Source organism: Equus quagga, chromosome 5 (assembly GCF_021613505.1).
Source record: "Equus quagga isolate Etosha38 chromosome 5, UCLA_HA_Equagga_1.0, whole genome shotgun sequence".
NCBI lineage: Eukaryota > Metazoa > Chordata > Mammalia > Perissodactyla > Equidae > Equus > Equus quagga.
In genome coordinates, this window is record NC_060271.1 from 130497550 (window position 1) to 130514081 (window position 16532).

At 34.4% G+C, this 16532-nt stretch overlaps 1 protein-coding gene across 8 annotated transcripts in view; it reads left to right on the forward strand.

Annotated features, from left to right (window-relative positions):
- ROCK2 (Rho associated coiled-coil containing protein kinase 2) overlaps positions 1–16532 on the forward strand; it is a 164624-nt gene that overhangs the window by 127779 nt on the left and 20313 nt on the right. For all 8 annotated transcript variants that reach the window (XR_006888496.1, XM_046660403.1, XM_046660401.1 and 5 more), the window contains 10 exons: positions 1283–1362; positions 1799–1847; positions 2433–2568; positions 2670–2761; positions 2977–3223; positions 3602–3708; positions 6049–6208; positions 8849–9009; positions 9383–9567; positions 16081–16150. Coding sequence is in view for 7 of the 8 variants with exons in the window: in XM_046660403.1 (XP_046516359.1) it covers positions 1283–1362; positions 1799–1847; positions 2433–2568; positions 2670–2761; positions 2977–3223; positions 3602–3708; positions 6049–6208; positions 8849–9009; positions 9383–9567; positions 16081–16150 (1287 nt within the window). In the remaining variant the exon portion in view is untranslated. The remainder of the gene's footprint in view (positions 1–1282; positions 1363–1798; positions 1848–2432; positions 2569–2669; positions 2762–2976; positions 3224–3601; positions 3709–6048; positions 6209–8848; positions 9010–9382; positions 9568–16080; positions 16151–16532) is intronic.

Genomic DNA, 16532 nt, shown 5'->3' on the forward strand with positions numbered 1-16532 from the left:
TTTGGAGTACTACATCTACCCAAGAGAGAAGTTCCCAACCTTTTTTCTACCAAGGATCCCTTTTATTATTGCTCCAATGAATCTGCTGTTTAAAATATATATTATGTAATTTTCTTGTTTTTATTTACCGAGGATATATAACTGACAGCAAGAACTTCAGATGTGATAACTAGCATGTGATAACTATTAGGTCGATAAGTTAACAGGTGATCACATACTAATGCAGTAGCAGTTAAAAGCATTTAAACTTGACTAGTTCATTGGCCTGTATATACTTATTAGGAAAAAATACAGTTTTACTTAAGATATATGAAATATTTAAGAAACCACGGAGAACCTAATCACACTGGAAAGAATAGTGGAAAGAACATTGGCTTTGTAATATAATAGACTTGGGTTGATTTTTGGCACTGCCACTTATTAGCTGTGCTATCTTAGCCCAGTTATTCACCTTTTTTGAATTTCACTTTCTTTATTGAGTAGATATAACGCTACCATCTTCTTAGGGTTTTTGTTAGGATTAATGAGACAACATTTTTAAAGTAACTACCACTGTACCTAAGGCACAAAAGGAACTCAAAAAGATAAATCCTTTCTAGAGGTAATAATGCCCCAAAAATGGATTATTTATTATTTTCTGTAGTTTCAGTTTGTTTAAAGACTGATATATCTGGCCTTGAAGATTTAAAGAATGGCAAGGAGGTGACTTGTAATTAATTAGCTATCATGAATCCAAGAGAGTTATTGATTACAGCTCTTCACAGTAGTGTGCTCAGTGCTGATGTGGGAAGATATAAGGAAGAGCTTACATTCTTATTTTTAAGAACAGTTATATAGTTTTCGGCATGTTCAGTCAAATATTTTGAATATTTGTTTCAGATACAGACCTTTTAATCTTTATCTTATAGGCGCAAATGGTGATAATATTTTCAAACAAGTAATCTGCTGAAGATCTGTGGAGGATAGCAGAGGATATTTTTCATTCATAATGAATGAGAAACTTTGTGTCATAGAAGAATTCTGCCAAGATTAGAGCTTCTCATTTGTATGTTTACATAGTGTGTTCACACATACATGTGTGCTGTGATAGAGAGAAAGCAGGAGATGGAGGATTTTCTCCTCTGCCAATAAAAGTCACATTAAGAAGGTACAAATACTGTACCATTATATAGGAGATTATGTTAAGATGAAAGAAAGGAGATGCTTATCGTTATTTTCTTTAAGCCTCTTGTCTTTCACATGTGAGCAAACTTTATAATTACAGTTTCTTGTTTTCTGACAGATTCAGAAAAAACTGGACACATTAGAAGAACACCTTAGCACTGAGATGCAAGCCAAAGAGGAACTAGAGCAGAAGTGCAAGTACGTTTCATAGATAATTACAGATATTCTAAAATTTAAGTTTAAACATTTCTCTATAAAAGAAGAGCTACAGGGGGCCGGCTCCATGGCTGAGTGGTTAAGTTCGCGCGCTCCGCTGCGGCGGCCCAGGGTTCAGATCCTGGGCGCGGACATGGCACCGCTCGTCAGGCCACGTTGAGGCGGTGTCCCACATCCCACAACTAGAAGGACCTGCAACTAAGATATACAACTATGTACAGGAGTGGGGGATGGTTGGGAAATAAAGCAGAAAAAAAAAGATTGGCAACAGTTGTTAGCCCAGATGCCAATCTTTAAAAAAAAAAAAAAAAAGAAGAGCTACTGAGTAATTATATGATTATTTAACTTTATGGTAAATGTTTTTATTATAAATTAGGAGAGAGTTATTTTATTTACTGTTTCTTTTGAAATTCTTTAGATCTGTTAATATTCGCCTAGAGAAGGCAGCAAAGGAACTAGAAGAAGAGGTAAAGCTGTTCTACGCTTTTGTTAATGTTTCTGTTCATAAAGGTTTGGAGCCTGACTTAGCTGCAGAGTTCTCTTAGGACCATGTTAACACATATCTTGATATATAGTAAAACCTGCCTGTTAGCATTGGTGGACAAGACTAAAGTTATAGGATAACCATGATAAGAAGATTCATTTTAGGTTTTTGCAAACTTGAATTAATTTAGTACGTGTGAATATTGCAAGTAAAAAAATTGCGTTTGTATTAATGTCATAGTTCAAAGTGATCGTTTCTTTTTTTTAAATTACTATTCATAACATTTTAGACCCATAGTTTGTATTAAGTAAAGATGGTTCAGTGGTGATGGAAGGTTATAGAAAGTTTGAGTTTCACTAGTAAATAGAAACACTTATGGTCTTGATTATTAAAGAAGAGTGTGCTATTTTAAAAATATGGAAAAAAGTTTTACAGTTTTAACAAAATAGCAAATACAGGTTTTTTTTTTTAGGTCTTTTTTATCTGCTTGAAATAGCTGAAATATTTTTGCTTTCATTTGGTTTTTATATATACTTTTCTTTGATAATAACTTCAAGCATTATTTCAGATTACCTTAAGGAAAAATGTGGAATCAGCATTGAGACAATTAGAAAGAGAAAAAGCACTTCTTCAGCACAAAAATGCAGAATATCAGCGGAAAGCTGATCATGAAGCAGACAAGAAACGAAATTTGGAAAATGATGGTTTGTGATGTAGCATATTAAGCACTTACCAAGAAAAAATTAAGTGTGTGTATATGTGTGTGTTGTGTTGAAGCTTGCCTCTGAAATGCTTTTTATCATAGTTAACAGTTTAAAAGATCAACTTGAAGATTTGAAAAAAAGAAATCAGAACTCTCAAATATCTACAGAGAAAGTGAATCAACTCCAGAGACAAGTAGGTTGATCCCAGTTTGTAATAAGGATATTATTTTACTTATGACTGCCTCTTAACGCTAAAGGCCTTTGCTTCTAATTTGTAAGGAAATCGTTAGGAAAATATTTTTAAGTTTTTGTTTATTTTAAATAGTTTGTAATGGAGTAATAAATTGAAGTATTTTCATTATATACACCTATCTTTGTTTCCTTGTTTGATTTTGAATGGAATAACAGCTGGATGAAACCAATGCTTTGCTGCGGACAGAATCTGATACTGCAGCCCGGTTAAGAAAAACCCAGGCAGAAAGTTCAAAGCAGATTCAGCAGCTGGAATCGAACAATAGAGATCTACAAGATAAAAATTGCCTGCTGGAGACTGCCAAGTTAAAACTTGAAAAGGAATTTATCAATCTTCAGTCAGTTCTAGAATCTGAAAGGAGGGACCGAACCCATGGATCAGAGATAATTAATGATTTACAAGGTATTAAAATAGGGATTGCACTTGAATTCATCTTGATGATTTGTATTTTGGAAATAACTTCAGATGATGGATAATGTGCTAAAGTAGCACATTTCTGAATATACTACTCTGTTATGTAAAGTTAGGGTGTTAGAATTACATTGATACAAAATTTTATGAACAAAAGATTTACTTTCAAATAGTATAAAGTATTTTAAGTATGAAACCAAGGTGGTAGATTGGGTTCCAGTTGAATTAACTGTAAAGCACTGTCCAACAATTATAAAACTTCCGCTCATAAATAATAGCAACAAAGTATGAGGTGACTTCCAAATTTTTTAATCTTAATTTAATATTTATATATTTTGTGAGTTTATTTTTAAAATGTTGCAATTTTAGGTAGAATATCTGGCCTAGAAGAAGATTTAAAGAATGGCAAAATCTTATTAGCAAAAGTAGAGCTGGAGAAGAGACAACTACAGGAGAGATTTACTGATTTGGAAAAGGTAAAACATGTTAAGCTTTATATTTGTGTAAGAAAATGACTGTAGAGTTTCAGATTGGAAAACTTTCTTTAAACAAAGGGAAATCGGTAACTGAAATATTCCACATACTCATGGACTCTTTTATGTTTAGACTTGGTTGTGTAGACTAGGGATATATATTTTAAGACTTACGATAATAACACAAGCAGCCTTACTATATTAGATGCTTATGAAGGGAAGGACTCTCCTGGAGAGTGTATAATGAGGCCGCTTCTCTCTAGGGATCCAAGGAAAACTCAAATTTTTACTTATAACAAGTCTTAAAAATGACATAAAATTATCATGACTTTTAGTGTTTAGAAGTTTTTCTTTAAAAATACTGTAAGCCAGGGATAATTTCTAGGCTCTGTGCAGTTAATATTTTATTTTCATTCACTTATTTATTCATTCGTTTAAGTTATTTAATGTGTCATCTATGGTAGAAATACTAGGATTCAGTCCTTGTCAACAATCTCATGGTCTAATGGGTAATTTCTAAAGTATGAGAATAAAGCACACAGATAATTCTAATGCCGTGTGGTAAATGGAATGATAGAGGTGTGGACAGGGCATATTGTATGCACAGGATGAATCCCTAATCGACAGGGCAGGATTGGTTGACAGGGTAGAGGCACATTCTGAGTTGGGGAAAACAGCATGAGCAAAGACATAGAGGATGGAAAATAAAGACGGCATAGTCGATTTATTTAAGTACAAACTGTTCAATATTTCTGGAGTATAGAGTAGGCGTTAACAAATTTTAACCTTTTAGGGGAAGGATAGAAAATATTTCAAGATTTGCAGGCCATATGGTCTCTGTTGCAACTTGGCTCTGCTGCAGTATAAAGGAATGGGCTTGGCTATGTTCAAATAAAATTTTACAAAAATAGACATCAGGCCAAAATTGGCCTGAAGACCACAGTATGATCCTCATGTAAGAGTGTGAGGAATTCAGTGGCTAGAGTGAGGCTACAGAGCTAGGCATTAGCTACATCATGCAAGATTTTGAATACTTTTTTAAGAAACTTAGTTTCCCTAAGTAATGGACTAGCCACCGAAGGGCTTTAAACTGGATGATTTTATTAGAGGTACATTTAAGATGGGTCACTGTGTACCAAGTGGAGATTAGATTTGAGGAGGAAAAGACAAGAGGCAGGTAGACTAGTCAGAGGCTTTTTCAGTAATCCAGGTAGTGGAGACTAGTGCACTGGTTAAAAGGATGGAAAATAGAGATGAATTTGAGAAATACTCGTGATTGATTAGATGTGGTGTGTGAGTAGTACTCAAGAATGAGTCCTAGGTTCCTAGCTTATGACAAGGTATATAGTGGTGCCATTAATTAGTAAGAATAAAGGAAAAGTAGCTCTTTTAGAGGCGACAGTGATATATCCATTTTAGTCCTAAGTTTGAGGTGCTTATGAGACAGCCAAATTAGGCTGTCACAGAGCAGTGAGCTATGGTAGTAGGAGCTAGAAATATTTCAGAGTCATTGGTATAGAAGTAGCTGAACCCATGCAAATGGAAGAGCCCATCTGGGAAGAGATCATTTAGAGCAGTGGGTTTTCAGGACAGAGTAGATTACTCAGTGGATTGTGTTGTTTGAAAAAATCATTTTCTGTATTAAAGATTTTATTTGAAAAAGAAAAGAAATATCTGTATTTATGATACAAACTATAGAAAACAAAGAATTAGAAAATCTTTTGAGGATATATAGATTATTAAAGATTCTCAACTTAAAACAAGTCTATTACGTGGAAAATAAGAGTGAATGGTAGAGGACCCTGAAATTTTTTCTTTTTAGATATAGCAAGGGGAAACATTAGATATGTTTTAAAAGTTTGAGAAATAATGATATAGAAGAGGAGAAGCGTTGTGGCTAAAAAACACTACCTCCAGAGAACACTAACGTTTAAGGGGCAGCTGGAGGAAAACTTAACAAGCAACAGAAAAGAGGGGAGCAGAATGGGGAGAGCCAAGTGAATTCAGTGTAAAATATGTCAAGGAAATAGTTTCAAGGGCAACAGTGAGTTCAAATGAGATAAAGACTGAAAGTGTTGAATTTGATACTGAGAACATCATTGATCACTGTATTGAGATCAAACAATCTCAGTACAGATCTCAAAACAGTAGAGATGTGGGAGATGGATACAGTGGGAAGTGAACAAGTAGAGTGCATAGATTATTTTTACAAGGTGGTTGAATAAAGAGGAGAGGCATAGTATTGAACATTCTTAGTAAGCCTGTAGAAAACAACTTTGTAAAGTTTTTGAAATTGTGAGCCAGTCTGCTGTGTTGATAGCTGCCATTTTAAATCTTTAATAGGAAAAGAATAACATGGAAATAGATATGACATACCAACTAAAAGTTATACAGCAGACCTTAGAACAAGAAGAAGCTGAACATAAGGCTACAAAAGCACGGCTGGCAGATAAAAATAAGATTTATGAATCCATTGAAGAAGCTAAATCGGAAGCCATGAAAGGTACGCATTTTTATAAGATTTTCCAGCAGCATTTTACTAAGAATTGATTCTATATTCAACTCTTTGATTTTGAAAAATATTTGTTTATATTTTATTGCCGAATACAGGGAACTGGAGGAAAAATACTATTAGGGAAGCTTTACATATATGTGTGTGTGTGTATATATATATATATACACACACACACATATATATTTTTTTCTTTATGGCAACAATCATTTTTAAGACAGTAAGGCCCAAACACAGAATTATTCAACCAGATTTTTAGATTAGAGAGAAAGTAATATTTTAATGGTATCAGTAGTGACAGGCATGCAGAGTATGAAGTTCTGGATATATCTACTCAGATTTCGGAGATAGGCTCTTTTTGTAATATTTGGTTTGACATTTCACCAGCTGTGTAAAACTCTTGCCAGTTTATGCAGGATAAGGATTTAAAAATAATGGCTTACCTAACTAGAATATTAGTTGACTGAATATTTTGAGCTCTGTCATGATGAAGATACTAGCTAGAATTGGTCAAAGCCATGCAGTACTAATGAATGTAGAGTAAGATAGCACAGTTAGTTTTTCCACAAACTAGCCTGTATCTTAGAATTGCCTTAGGATAATTTCTTATTTTTCAAACTAGCTGTTTATAATTATGAAGGATTTAAAATTCCAAAAGAAATCAATAAAGTATTCTTGTGGAAGATTCATAAAACTTTTAAACAGAAATTTTTACTCATTTTGAAGCATAACACTTACGAATAACTTAGCAAAAAGATAACCTTTTAATTATTGAATGTAATTAAAATTGGAGGTTTTTTTGCTAATATCAGTTTAGTTTAAGGAACTAATTCAGGATGATAAAAGGTGAAATGAGTGCTTTATTTAGAAAAATTTAATTAGAAGAGAGGAAGTTTCCCTGTCTGTGGTCTAGAAGACAGAGTTGAATTTCTTTTGAGGTGTAGCTAAGATGCAGTAAAATGAAAACGTTTTTCACATTTGTAATACACGTTTGTAACCACCACCCAAAACAAGATATAGAATCTGTGTTTTCATCACCTCAGTAAGTTCACTGGCGCCTCTTTCTATTCTCTCTGCCCACATTAAGGTGATTGTTTTTTAAAATGAATAGGTTATTCTCTGAACTCTTGAAAATGAACCAATTCAGCGTAATAATAACTACCATTTTTTCAAACTCCTTTTTACAACACGGACATAAGATGCATATGACTTTCATGTTTTACTTGAGTCGAGTACGCCAAACTTAAATATTACGGATGGTACTCAAATCTGGGTCTACAGACTTTGGTTTTTCCACTTCAAGACTATGGCTTACCAGTGAGTTACTAATCATGTGACGTGGTCTAGTTACTTAACCTTTTTGTGCCTTGCTTTCTGTAAAGGGACAATTATAATATTACGTTTTTGTGAAAACCAAGTGCAGTGATACATGAAAAATGCTTAGAAATGCTAGCTATTGTTACTACTATGTGAAGAAGAATTTCATTTTTCCACACTTTTGAAAACAATTCATTAAAAACTGAAAATTCATAGGTTTAATTTTTACCTAATATAACTTTGTAATAAACGATAATTAGATATTGAGCATTAGGGTTGAAGGAGCAGAGGAACCTAATTGGATTTGAACAGATTTTCTGATATAATGATCACTGTAATCCTTTATTGACTGTAATAACTTACATTTAATGTGAAATCATTTGATTAGACATAAACATTGCCTGCTTTTCGCTTTGAGATTGAAAAAGGCTTTTAAAAGCCTTTTCTGATTAATAAAACAAAAGTGTATTGCAAATCATTTAGAAAATACAGGAAAATGTAAAGAAGTAAGTAAAGATTAACCATAATTCTACTAATCGGGATATTTTGTATATTTTCTCAGTTTTCTATACTGTTTTGCTTTTTTTAAAAAAAAGTTGTGAACATTTTCTTAGGTCATTAAAAGTTTTCCTTAAATAGTGGCACATCAGGTGCTTGCTGTATGCCAGGCAGCATGGAAGTGCTATGCAAACAACTCAGAATCTTCATAACATCCCCAAGAGGGTAGGTAGTGTTATCTCCATTCTAGAGATAAGGAAACTGAGCCTTAGAGAGGTTAATTAACTTGCCCCGAGTCAAATAATTAGAAGTGTAAGAGCCAGGGTGTAAACTGAGAAAGTTTGGTTACAGAGTCGTGTCCTTTACCAGCTCCCTAAAATGTGTAATTTTCATCCTTTGCAAAGTAATATGCTAATACGAAATGAGGCTTAGAGGTCATAGAATCTACCTGGAATGTTTCAAGTTAAAAAGAGTGACTGAGAGGCACAGAGTAGCAGGAAAATAAAAGAAATCTTTATTTAAAAATGTCAGCATCTTTTAGAACTGTAAGTAAAGACAGAATTATTTTACTTTCATTAGAATGGATGTAGTGTTACATAGTGTGGTAGATTTTATTCCCAGCAAATGAGACACCTAATTTTTAAGCATGAAATTGTTGACATTTCAAATACATTAAGAGGAGTGATGAAAATATTAAATTGGGAATGAAAATATTTTTAAGGCAGCGTGTACTATAATTTTTGTTAGCACTGTCATGTGTTTGATATGCTTTTCTTGTTTGTAAATTCATGATTCTGTCCATTTTTGTGGCGATAGAAATGGAGAAAAAGCTCTTGGAGGAAAGGACTTTAAAACAGAAAGTGGAGAACCTGTTGCTAGAAGCTGAGAAAAGATGCTCTATATTAGACTGTGACTTCAAACAGTCACAGCAGAAAATCAATGAACTCCTTAAACAGAAAGATGTGCTAAATGAGGATGTAAGTATGAAGTTAACAAATAATGAACTATTTAATAAATTAATAGCAAACTTTATTTGTAACAGTTCAATGATGGTTTCATCATGTTAAATTTTTTCTTGTAAAATAATATTCTACCACCTTTTAATTTTACTGAATTTGGATGATATTCTAAGTGAATCATAATTTAAAATTGTTTAGTTAGTTTTACCTTAAAGACCATATTTTATTTTAAAAGTGTAATTATCAAAAATACGAAAATTATTTACTGTGAAATGAAATTAACTGCTTAAGGGAAAAATCTGTGTTACATCATCATATTTGCTGCCAGCTTCATTGACAAGAAAAATCAAAATAATTTACTTATATACCAAGTACACAATTTGCTTTTTAGGTTAGAAACTTGACATTAAAAATAGAACAGGAAACTCAGAAGCGCTGCCTCACACAAAATGACTTGAAGATGCAAACACAGCAAGTTAACACACTAAAGATGTCAGAAAAGCAGTTAAAACAAGAGAATAATCACCTCATGGAAATGAAAATGAGCTTGGAAAAACAGAATGCTGAACTTCGAAAGTAAGTTAATTGTTTGAGACAAAATTTTAATATGCACAACTATCCAAATGTAAATTATCTTAATTTTGATTTATGTAGGAATTTTCTTTCAATCATTTTATTTTCTTGACCACATTTTCTCTTTCTTTCTATACAACTAATGTATTGACTGCCACTGTTGTCCTTCCAGAAGATATTTGCTTCCCCCCAAAGTTTTCACTACTGCCACCTTATTATGCTATAATCAGAGAGAGTTGTTGGAGTAGAAGAAAATGTCTGGGATTTCACTCCATAAATTTCTCCTTAGGACTATCCCTCAAGCTTATTGTCCATGTGCTTTTTGTTTGTTTCTTTAGTTTCTAGAACAGAAATGTTTGACTATTAAGCAAACACCATATACATTTTTGAATAATTTTTTTAGGATATACTCTAGTGCTCTATTTAGTTTACTTAGAAAATATTGGACATATTGTTAAAATACTTTTAAAGTATACTTTAAATATACTGTTAAGTTTGTCTCATGCAGTCATTAGTATTATGATTACTTCTTCCCAGACATGACCAAAGGTCGTATTGGATCCCAGTTATTTGATGAGAGGCAATGCGGTAGAGTGGAAAGAACATAGGTGTTGAAGCCAGGCAGGTCTAGGTGTGAATCCTAGTTCCACTACTTACTAGCTAACCAACCTTGGGCAGAATATTTGACCTCTCTGCACCATTTATCATACCTACAAAAGAGGGCAGTAATAGCTTCCTTGTTAGGGATCTTATAAAGGATGACAGTGGTTTGTTTACAGCATCTAGCACACGACAGTGGAAGGGACTGTTATGACTACAACTATTCCTGTTACTACTATGACTACTACTAGGATTATTGCTCTACTTTTATCATCATTGCTGATTGCCTGCTTTTAACATACTTGTGACAGACAGGTCAGTAAGATTGACACTACCTAGGAAGGGTAGTCAAATGTTGACACTACCTAGGAAATCATGGTCAAAAAGATTTTGTTCTCTGTGCTGAATTGTTGCCTGGGTAAGCCTAGACTCTTAAACTTCATGAGATTTTGACTTTTAAAAATTGGAACCAGAACCTTGAACAATATTCACACATGTTCATCTTATCTTTATTTTTTGTTTCTTTTCCTGTATATTAGCTTTATTCTTCTGTCTCATTTTAGGCTTGCTTTTTCCATTTAACAAAAATCTTGCTCCTTCCAGAAGGAGAAACTCTAGAGATAGGTCTTATAGCTTTATTTGTTTGGAGAGACCCTGATTCAACTTCTCTGGGTCCCAAGTTCGGAAAGTACCCCAAATCCTGGGTGGAACTCATTGGCCCAGCTTTGGTCAAGCCTGAGCTGTGTCCTAGGTTCTAGGGAACACAGTTTTAAGCTACTTGACTGAACAGATATTCTCTGTAGTATCTGTTCTAACAACAGTGTTTATATGAATGCAAGAGCTACTTAATTATCTAGATTGTGTTTCCTCTCCTGTTCCATTTACACTTTACTTAGACCTAATTTACAGTACTTTAGTGTATGTGCTTCTTGTTTTCTTTATAAGTGCACATGGCTCTGTTGTTTCTTAATCCCTCAGTTTCTAACCCTCCTCCTCAAAGATATCCACATTTGCTATCTTAACCACCTAATAATATATAATAAGTTCATTGAATGGCAAAAATCACTTATTATGTTTTGCTGTCTCTAACCTGTGATTAATGTCTTGCACATCGTATATACTCAACAAATGTTGCATGAATGAATGCATACCTATTATATATATATATTATATATATATATATATATATAGACAATCACGATGGGAGAGTCAAAGATGAATCAGATACATTTCCTACCCTTAAGAAGCTTACTAGCATTTTATCAGATGTTATTCCTTAGTGGGAGGTAAGACTGGTACATAAATAATTGGAATACAAGGTAAAAAAAATTACATACAATGAGAATTTACATATGAAGTGCTGTGTAGGCTTGCATTTGAAAATGACCAACGTATATATCTTTTCTTCTCTCCAAGATTCCAGTAAAATTCTAGTAAAGGAATTTTTTTTTTTTTTAAGGATTGGCACCTGAGCTAACAACTGTTGCCAATCTTTTTTGTTTTTTTCCACTGCTTTATTTCCCAAACCCCCCCCCCCCACCCCTCCCCGGTACGTAGTTGTACATCTTAGTTGCAGGTCCTTCTAGTTGTGGAATGTGGGACGCCGCCTCAACGTGGCCTGACGAGCGGTGCCGTGTCCGCGCCCAGGATCCGAACCTTGGGCCGCTGCAGCGGAGCGCGCGAACTTAACCACTCAGCCACGGAGCTGGCCCCAAGGAATTTTTAAAATATATAAACCCACATCAAGAATTACAGTGGCTTGGAGGACAAGAAGTTCCTTTAGTTAATGAGGTAGTGACAAGTGAATGAAAACTCTGACTAATGAAGTAGAGCAAAGGAAGTGACAGCCAGGAGTATATGTGAAGTGGGATAGAGGTGAAGGAAAAAAGTTTCTTTAGTCAAAAAAATACCTTGAAGGGCTGGAGTAAGATGTGATGCTGTACTGGAACAATCTACTCATCATACTCTACCGCTACCCCTTGCAGAAGTATCTGTAGTCAGGCACTACCACCACTAGGGTTCCTACAGGGCATTCCCTCTAAAGAAATTGGGCACACTCTCTGGATAGTTAGAACAGCTAGTATGGGGTCAGCAATTCAGAGAAAAGCCTTTTTCATTCTGGCATTTGGGGGTTCCCCTGCTTAATGCTTTTTTTTTATTATTATTATTTTTATTTTTTTAACTTTATTAAGATTATGATAGTTACAACCTTGTGAAATTTCAGTTGTACATTGTTGTTAGTCATGTTGTAGGTACACCAGTTCACCCTTTGTGCCCACCTCCCCAACCCCCCTTTCCCCTGGTAACCACGAGTCACTTCTCTTTGGCTGCATGTTTAACTTCCACCTATGAGTGGAGTCATACAGAGTTCGTCTTTCTCTATCTGGTTTATTTCACTTAACATAATTCCCTCAAGGTCCATCCATGTTGTTGCAAATGGGATGATTTTTATTCTTTTTTGTGGCTGAGTAGTATTCCATTGTATATATATACCACATCTTCTTTATCCACTCATCAGTTGATGGGTACTTAGGTTGCTTCCACATCTTGGCTGTTGTGAATAATGCTGCAGTGAACGTAGGGGTGCATGGGACTTTTGGAATTGCTGATTTCAAGCTCTTTGGATAGATACCCAGTAGTGGGATGGCTGGGTCTTACAGTATTTCCATTTTTAATTTTTTGAGAAATCTCCATACTGTTTTCCATAGTGGCTGCACCAGTTTGCATTCGTACCAACAGTGTATGAGGGTTCCTTTTTCTCCACAACCCCTCCAACATTTGTTACTTTTTGTTTTGGTTATTTTTTAATGTCGGTTTTTTTAAGCCTCTCATCTTAAACTGAAGTTTGTCAGTTAGAAAACCCCTCCCATAGTTATAGAGATTAAAATTTCTGTTGCCTCCTTTGTAAATGAATAACCAAGTATCAATAGGCATTTGAGGAAAGGCTGTGATATGAAGGAGAAAGGCTATGATAAAGAAATAGGAAAAGTGCCCCCAGATGAAACATGTATCAAGGAATGAAGAGAACTTAAGAAAGCACAAACAAAACAACCCTGCTGGTAATAATTAGTATTGATTAAAAATTGTAGGAGATACTCCTTCCATTAAATAAGAACCAGATGTAATGCAGATGGGGCAGCCAGAATAGGAAGATGCTCTTAAAGGTTAAAAATTACTGCCAATATAAATTTATGAGAAGGATTTGAAGAAAAAGAAATTTCACAAAATGTGGAACAAGAGGGAGTGACATGAAAGATATGAGAGAAATAAGTAAGACACAGAGAGACTGTTCTAGGAGTTCTAGCAGCAGACAAATAAGAATTCCAGAGAACCAAGGAGAGGAAATTATTAAAGAAATAATAGAAAAGAATTTCCTATAGCTGAAAGAGAAGACTTTAGATTGAAAAGACAGCAAAAATAAATGAAAAAAGACCCACATTTAGACATGTTCTCATGAAATTTTAAGAAATAAAAGAGAAAGGATGAGAATGTTGCAGTTCTCATCTTAAATAGGGGAGGTTGTGGTTTGTGGTTGATGCAATAGGAAATGGAGGTTTGATTATGTCACTCAGGCCAGTGATACAATTGTTTTGGAGGTTTGGGTGAGGTTAGGGATGATAAGAGCTAAATTCTCAAGTTAGTGGGGAATTGGTGAATAATAATTAAAGTTTATTTCAAGAAATAAACTGAGATGCGGAGGTGTAACTGCTAAAAGAACAAAAAACAGAAATGAAACAAAGTGATTTCCTCTAGGGGAGTAGGATTAGGTGGTAGAGAGGTGTCGATAAGGAGATTGCTGCCTTTCATGATAATTTCTTCTGTGCTGTTCTGCATTATTTAATTGTAACCATGTGCATTTATGTGGCTACTTTCTGAAAAATACTTTTATTAAATACCTAATAAATGTTAGATTTTTAAAGTTACATATATGAATGATAGCAGCTCCTCAAGAAGATCATGATATTAAAATTATACTGGGAGACCAGCCCTGTAGCCAAGTGGTTAAGTTGGCGCACTCTGCTTCACCAGCCCAGGTTTCACCAGTTCGGATCCTGGGCGCAGACCTAGCACGATTCATCAAGCCATGCTGAGGCAGTGTCCCACATAGGAGAACTAGAAGGACCTACAACTAGAATATACAGCTATGTACTGGGGGCTTTGGGGAGAAGAAGAAGAAGAAAAAAAGATTGGCAACAGATGTTAGCTCAGGACCAATCTTTAAAAAAAAATTATACTGGGGTTAACTGCAAGTGGGCTTACCTGGTGATGATGAGACAATTTTAAAAGTTGACATTTTCTTTGTTATTAATTAGCATCTTTCACATTTTTGACTCAGAAATAAGAATTATCATTTCTTAGTAATATACTCATCAATAATAAAATACAGAAATCACACAGGTAAGTGGCATTAAGTGATAACTTCATTTTTATCCAGAGACTTAAGGGCCAGTGAGTAAACAAAGTGTCCAAATTATGTTAAATGGAAATAAGGATCAAAGTTCTATACAAATTGAAGATGGTATGATTAAATCATTTGGTCTGAGTCTTTCTTGCTATATACATTTTTTAAATATCTGTTATTCAAATACTTTCTCACTGTAACATACTCAGAACTATATTAAGAAATAAAGAGAAAGCAATATAAATTCCCCTTTATGAATGCAGACGTGTTTCACCTCTCCAGAGGTAACATATCTTAACAGTTTGTTGTTTATCCTTCCAGACTTTTTTCTATGTCTGTACCTATACATCTATACAACATATATAGGGCTAAGTTTTTTGTAGATTTTATTTTTTTTGTTTGTTTTTTAATTGCATCTTATATGTTGTATTGTTCTCCAACTTGCTTTCACCCCCGCCTTAGCTTTAACTTGGAATGACTATAATTTTTATGAGTTTGTTTCTTCTTTTGAGGAAGATTAGCCCTGCGTTAACATCTGCTACCAGTCGTCCTCTTTTTGCTGAGGAAGACTGGCCCTGAACTAACATCAGTGCCCATCTTCCTCTACTCTATATGTGGGATGCCTGCCATAGCATGGCTTGACAGGTGGTGCGTAGGTCTGCACCTGGGATCCAAGCTGGCCAAACCCGGACTCCCAAAGTGGAACGTGTGTACTTAACTGCTGTGCCACCAGCCTGGTCCCCTTTGTGTTTTTTTAATAACCCTAGAATTTAACTTATTTCAACCCAGCCTCTTAAATGGGTTGTTAGGCTCACTTTTTATTTTTTATTTCTTAATTTTGAAAATTTACATACAGAAAAAAGTACACAAATGATAAGTGTAGAGCTCAATGAATTTTTACAAAGTATACAAATCTGTGCAGTTACCATCTACATTTAGATATAAAAACCTGCACTCATTACCTCCTCTGAACCCCCCTCCTAGTCATGTCTTCACTCATCCTAAGATAAACGATTTTTAGCTGCTCTTTTAATTCTCCTACTTGGTTGGCATAAATGGCTGATCACAGTGCATGTTATGTGAATATGTAAGTTAATGTTTTTAGTTTAATATAGCACTATTTGGTCTCAGGACCCCTTTATACTCTTAAAAATTGTTGAAGGCCTCAAAGAGTTTTTGTTTATGTGAGTTATATCTAATTATATTTTTTGTGTTAGAAATTAAAGCTGAGAAATTTGTAAAACACAGGAACATACAAGCACACGTTTCATTAGCTGTTGGAGTGAAGACATCATTATATGTCATGTAGCCTCAAGAAAAGTCCATATACTCTAGTGAGATAAGGAGAGTAAAAAAAAAAAGCAATGATGCTTAGTATTATGAAAATAATTTGACCTCTTGGATTCTCTGCAAGAGTCTCAGGGACTCCCAACAGTTCCCCAGACCACATTTCAAGAGTTGCTGGTTTAATATGTGGACAACTTATTTAAACCTTTGATGCAATGTTCCCACAGAGAGCGTCAAGATGCGGATGGGCAAATGAAAGAGCTCCAAGATCAGCTTGAAGCAGAGCAGTATTTCTCAGTAAGTTACAGGCACATTAATTTGAAAATTGTTGTATTTGTAGAATTTTTTTAAAAATTTGCTGCAGAACCAGGAGAATGATTCAAGTCTTTAGAATGATTCTTATAGCAAACTCCAGACAGAGTTTTGGATGGGATGTTTCGTACCATACTCCTCATATAAAAAGAACAAGTAGGCAAGAGACTGTAGATAGTTTAAGAGAGATCCATTATCATTGCTAGAAAAATAGTTCTATGCATCTACCTATATCCTGTGAAGTTCATTAAAAGTATTGCTTTTTGAGGAAGTATTATATTTTCATAATGAAAGAAATAAAGTTATCATTTTAATATTTGTACTTTATTGAGATCAGTTTTAAAATATGAATTAGTAACTGTCACCT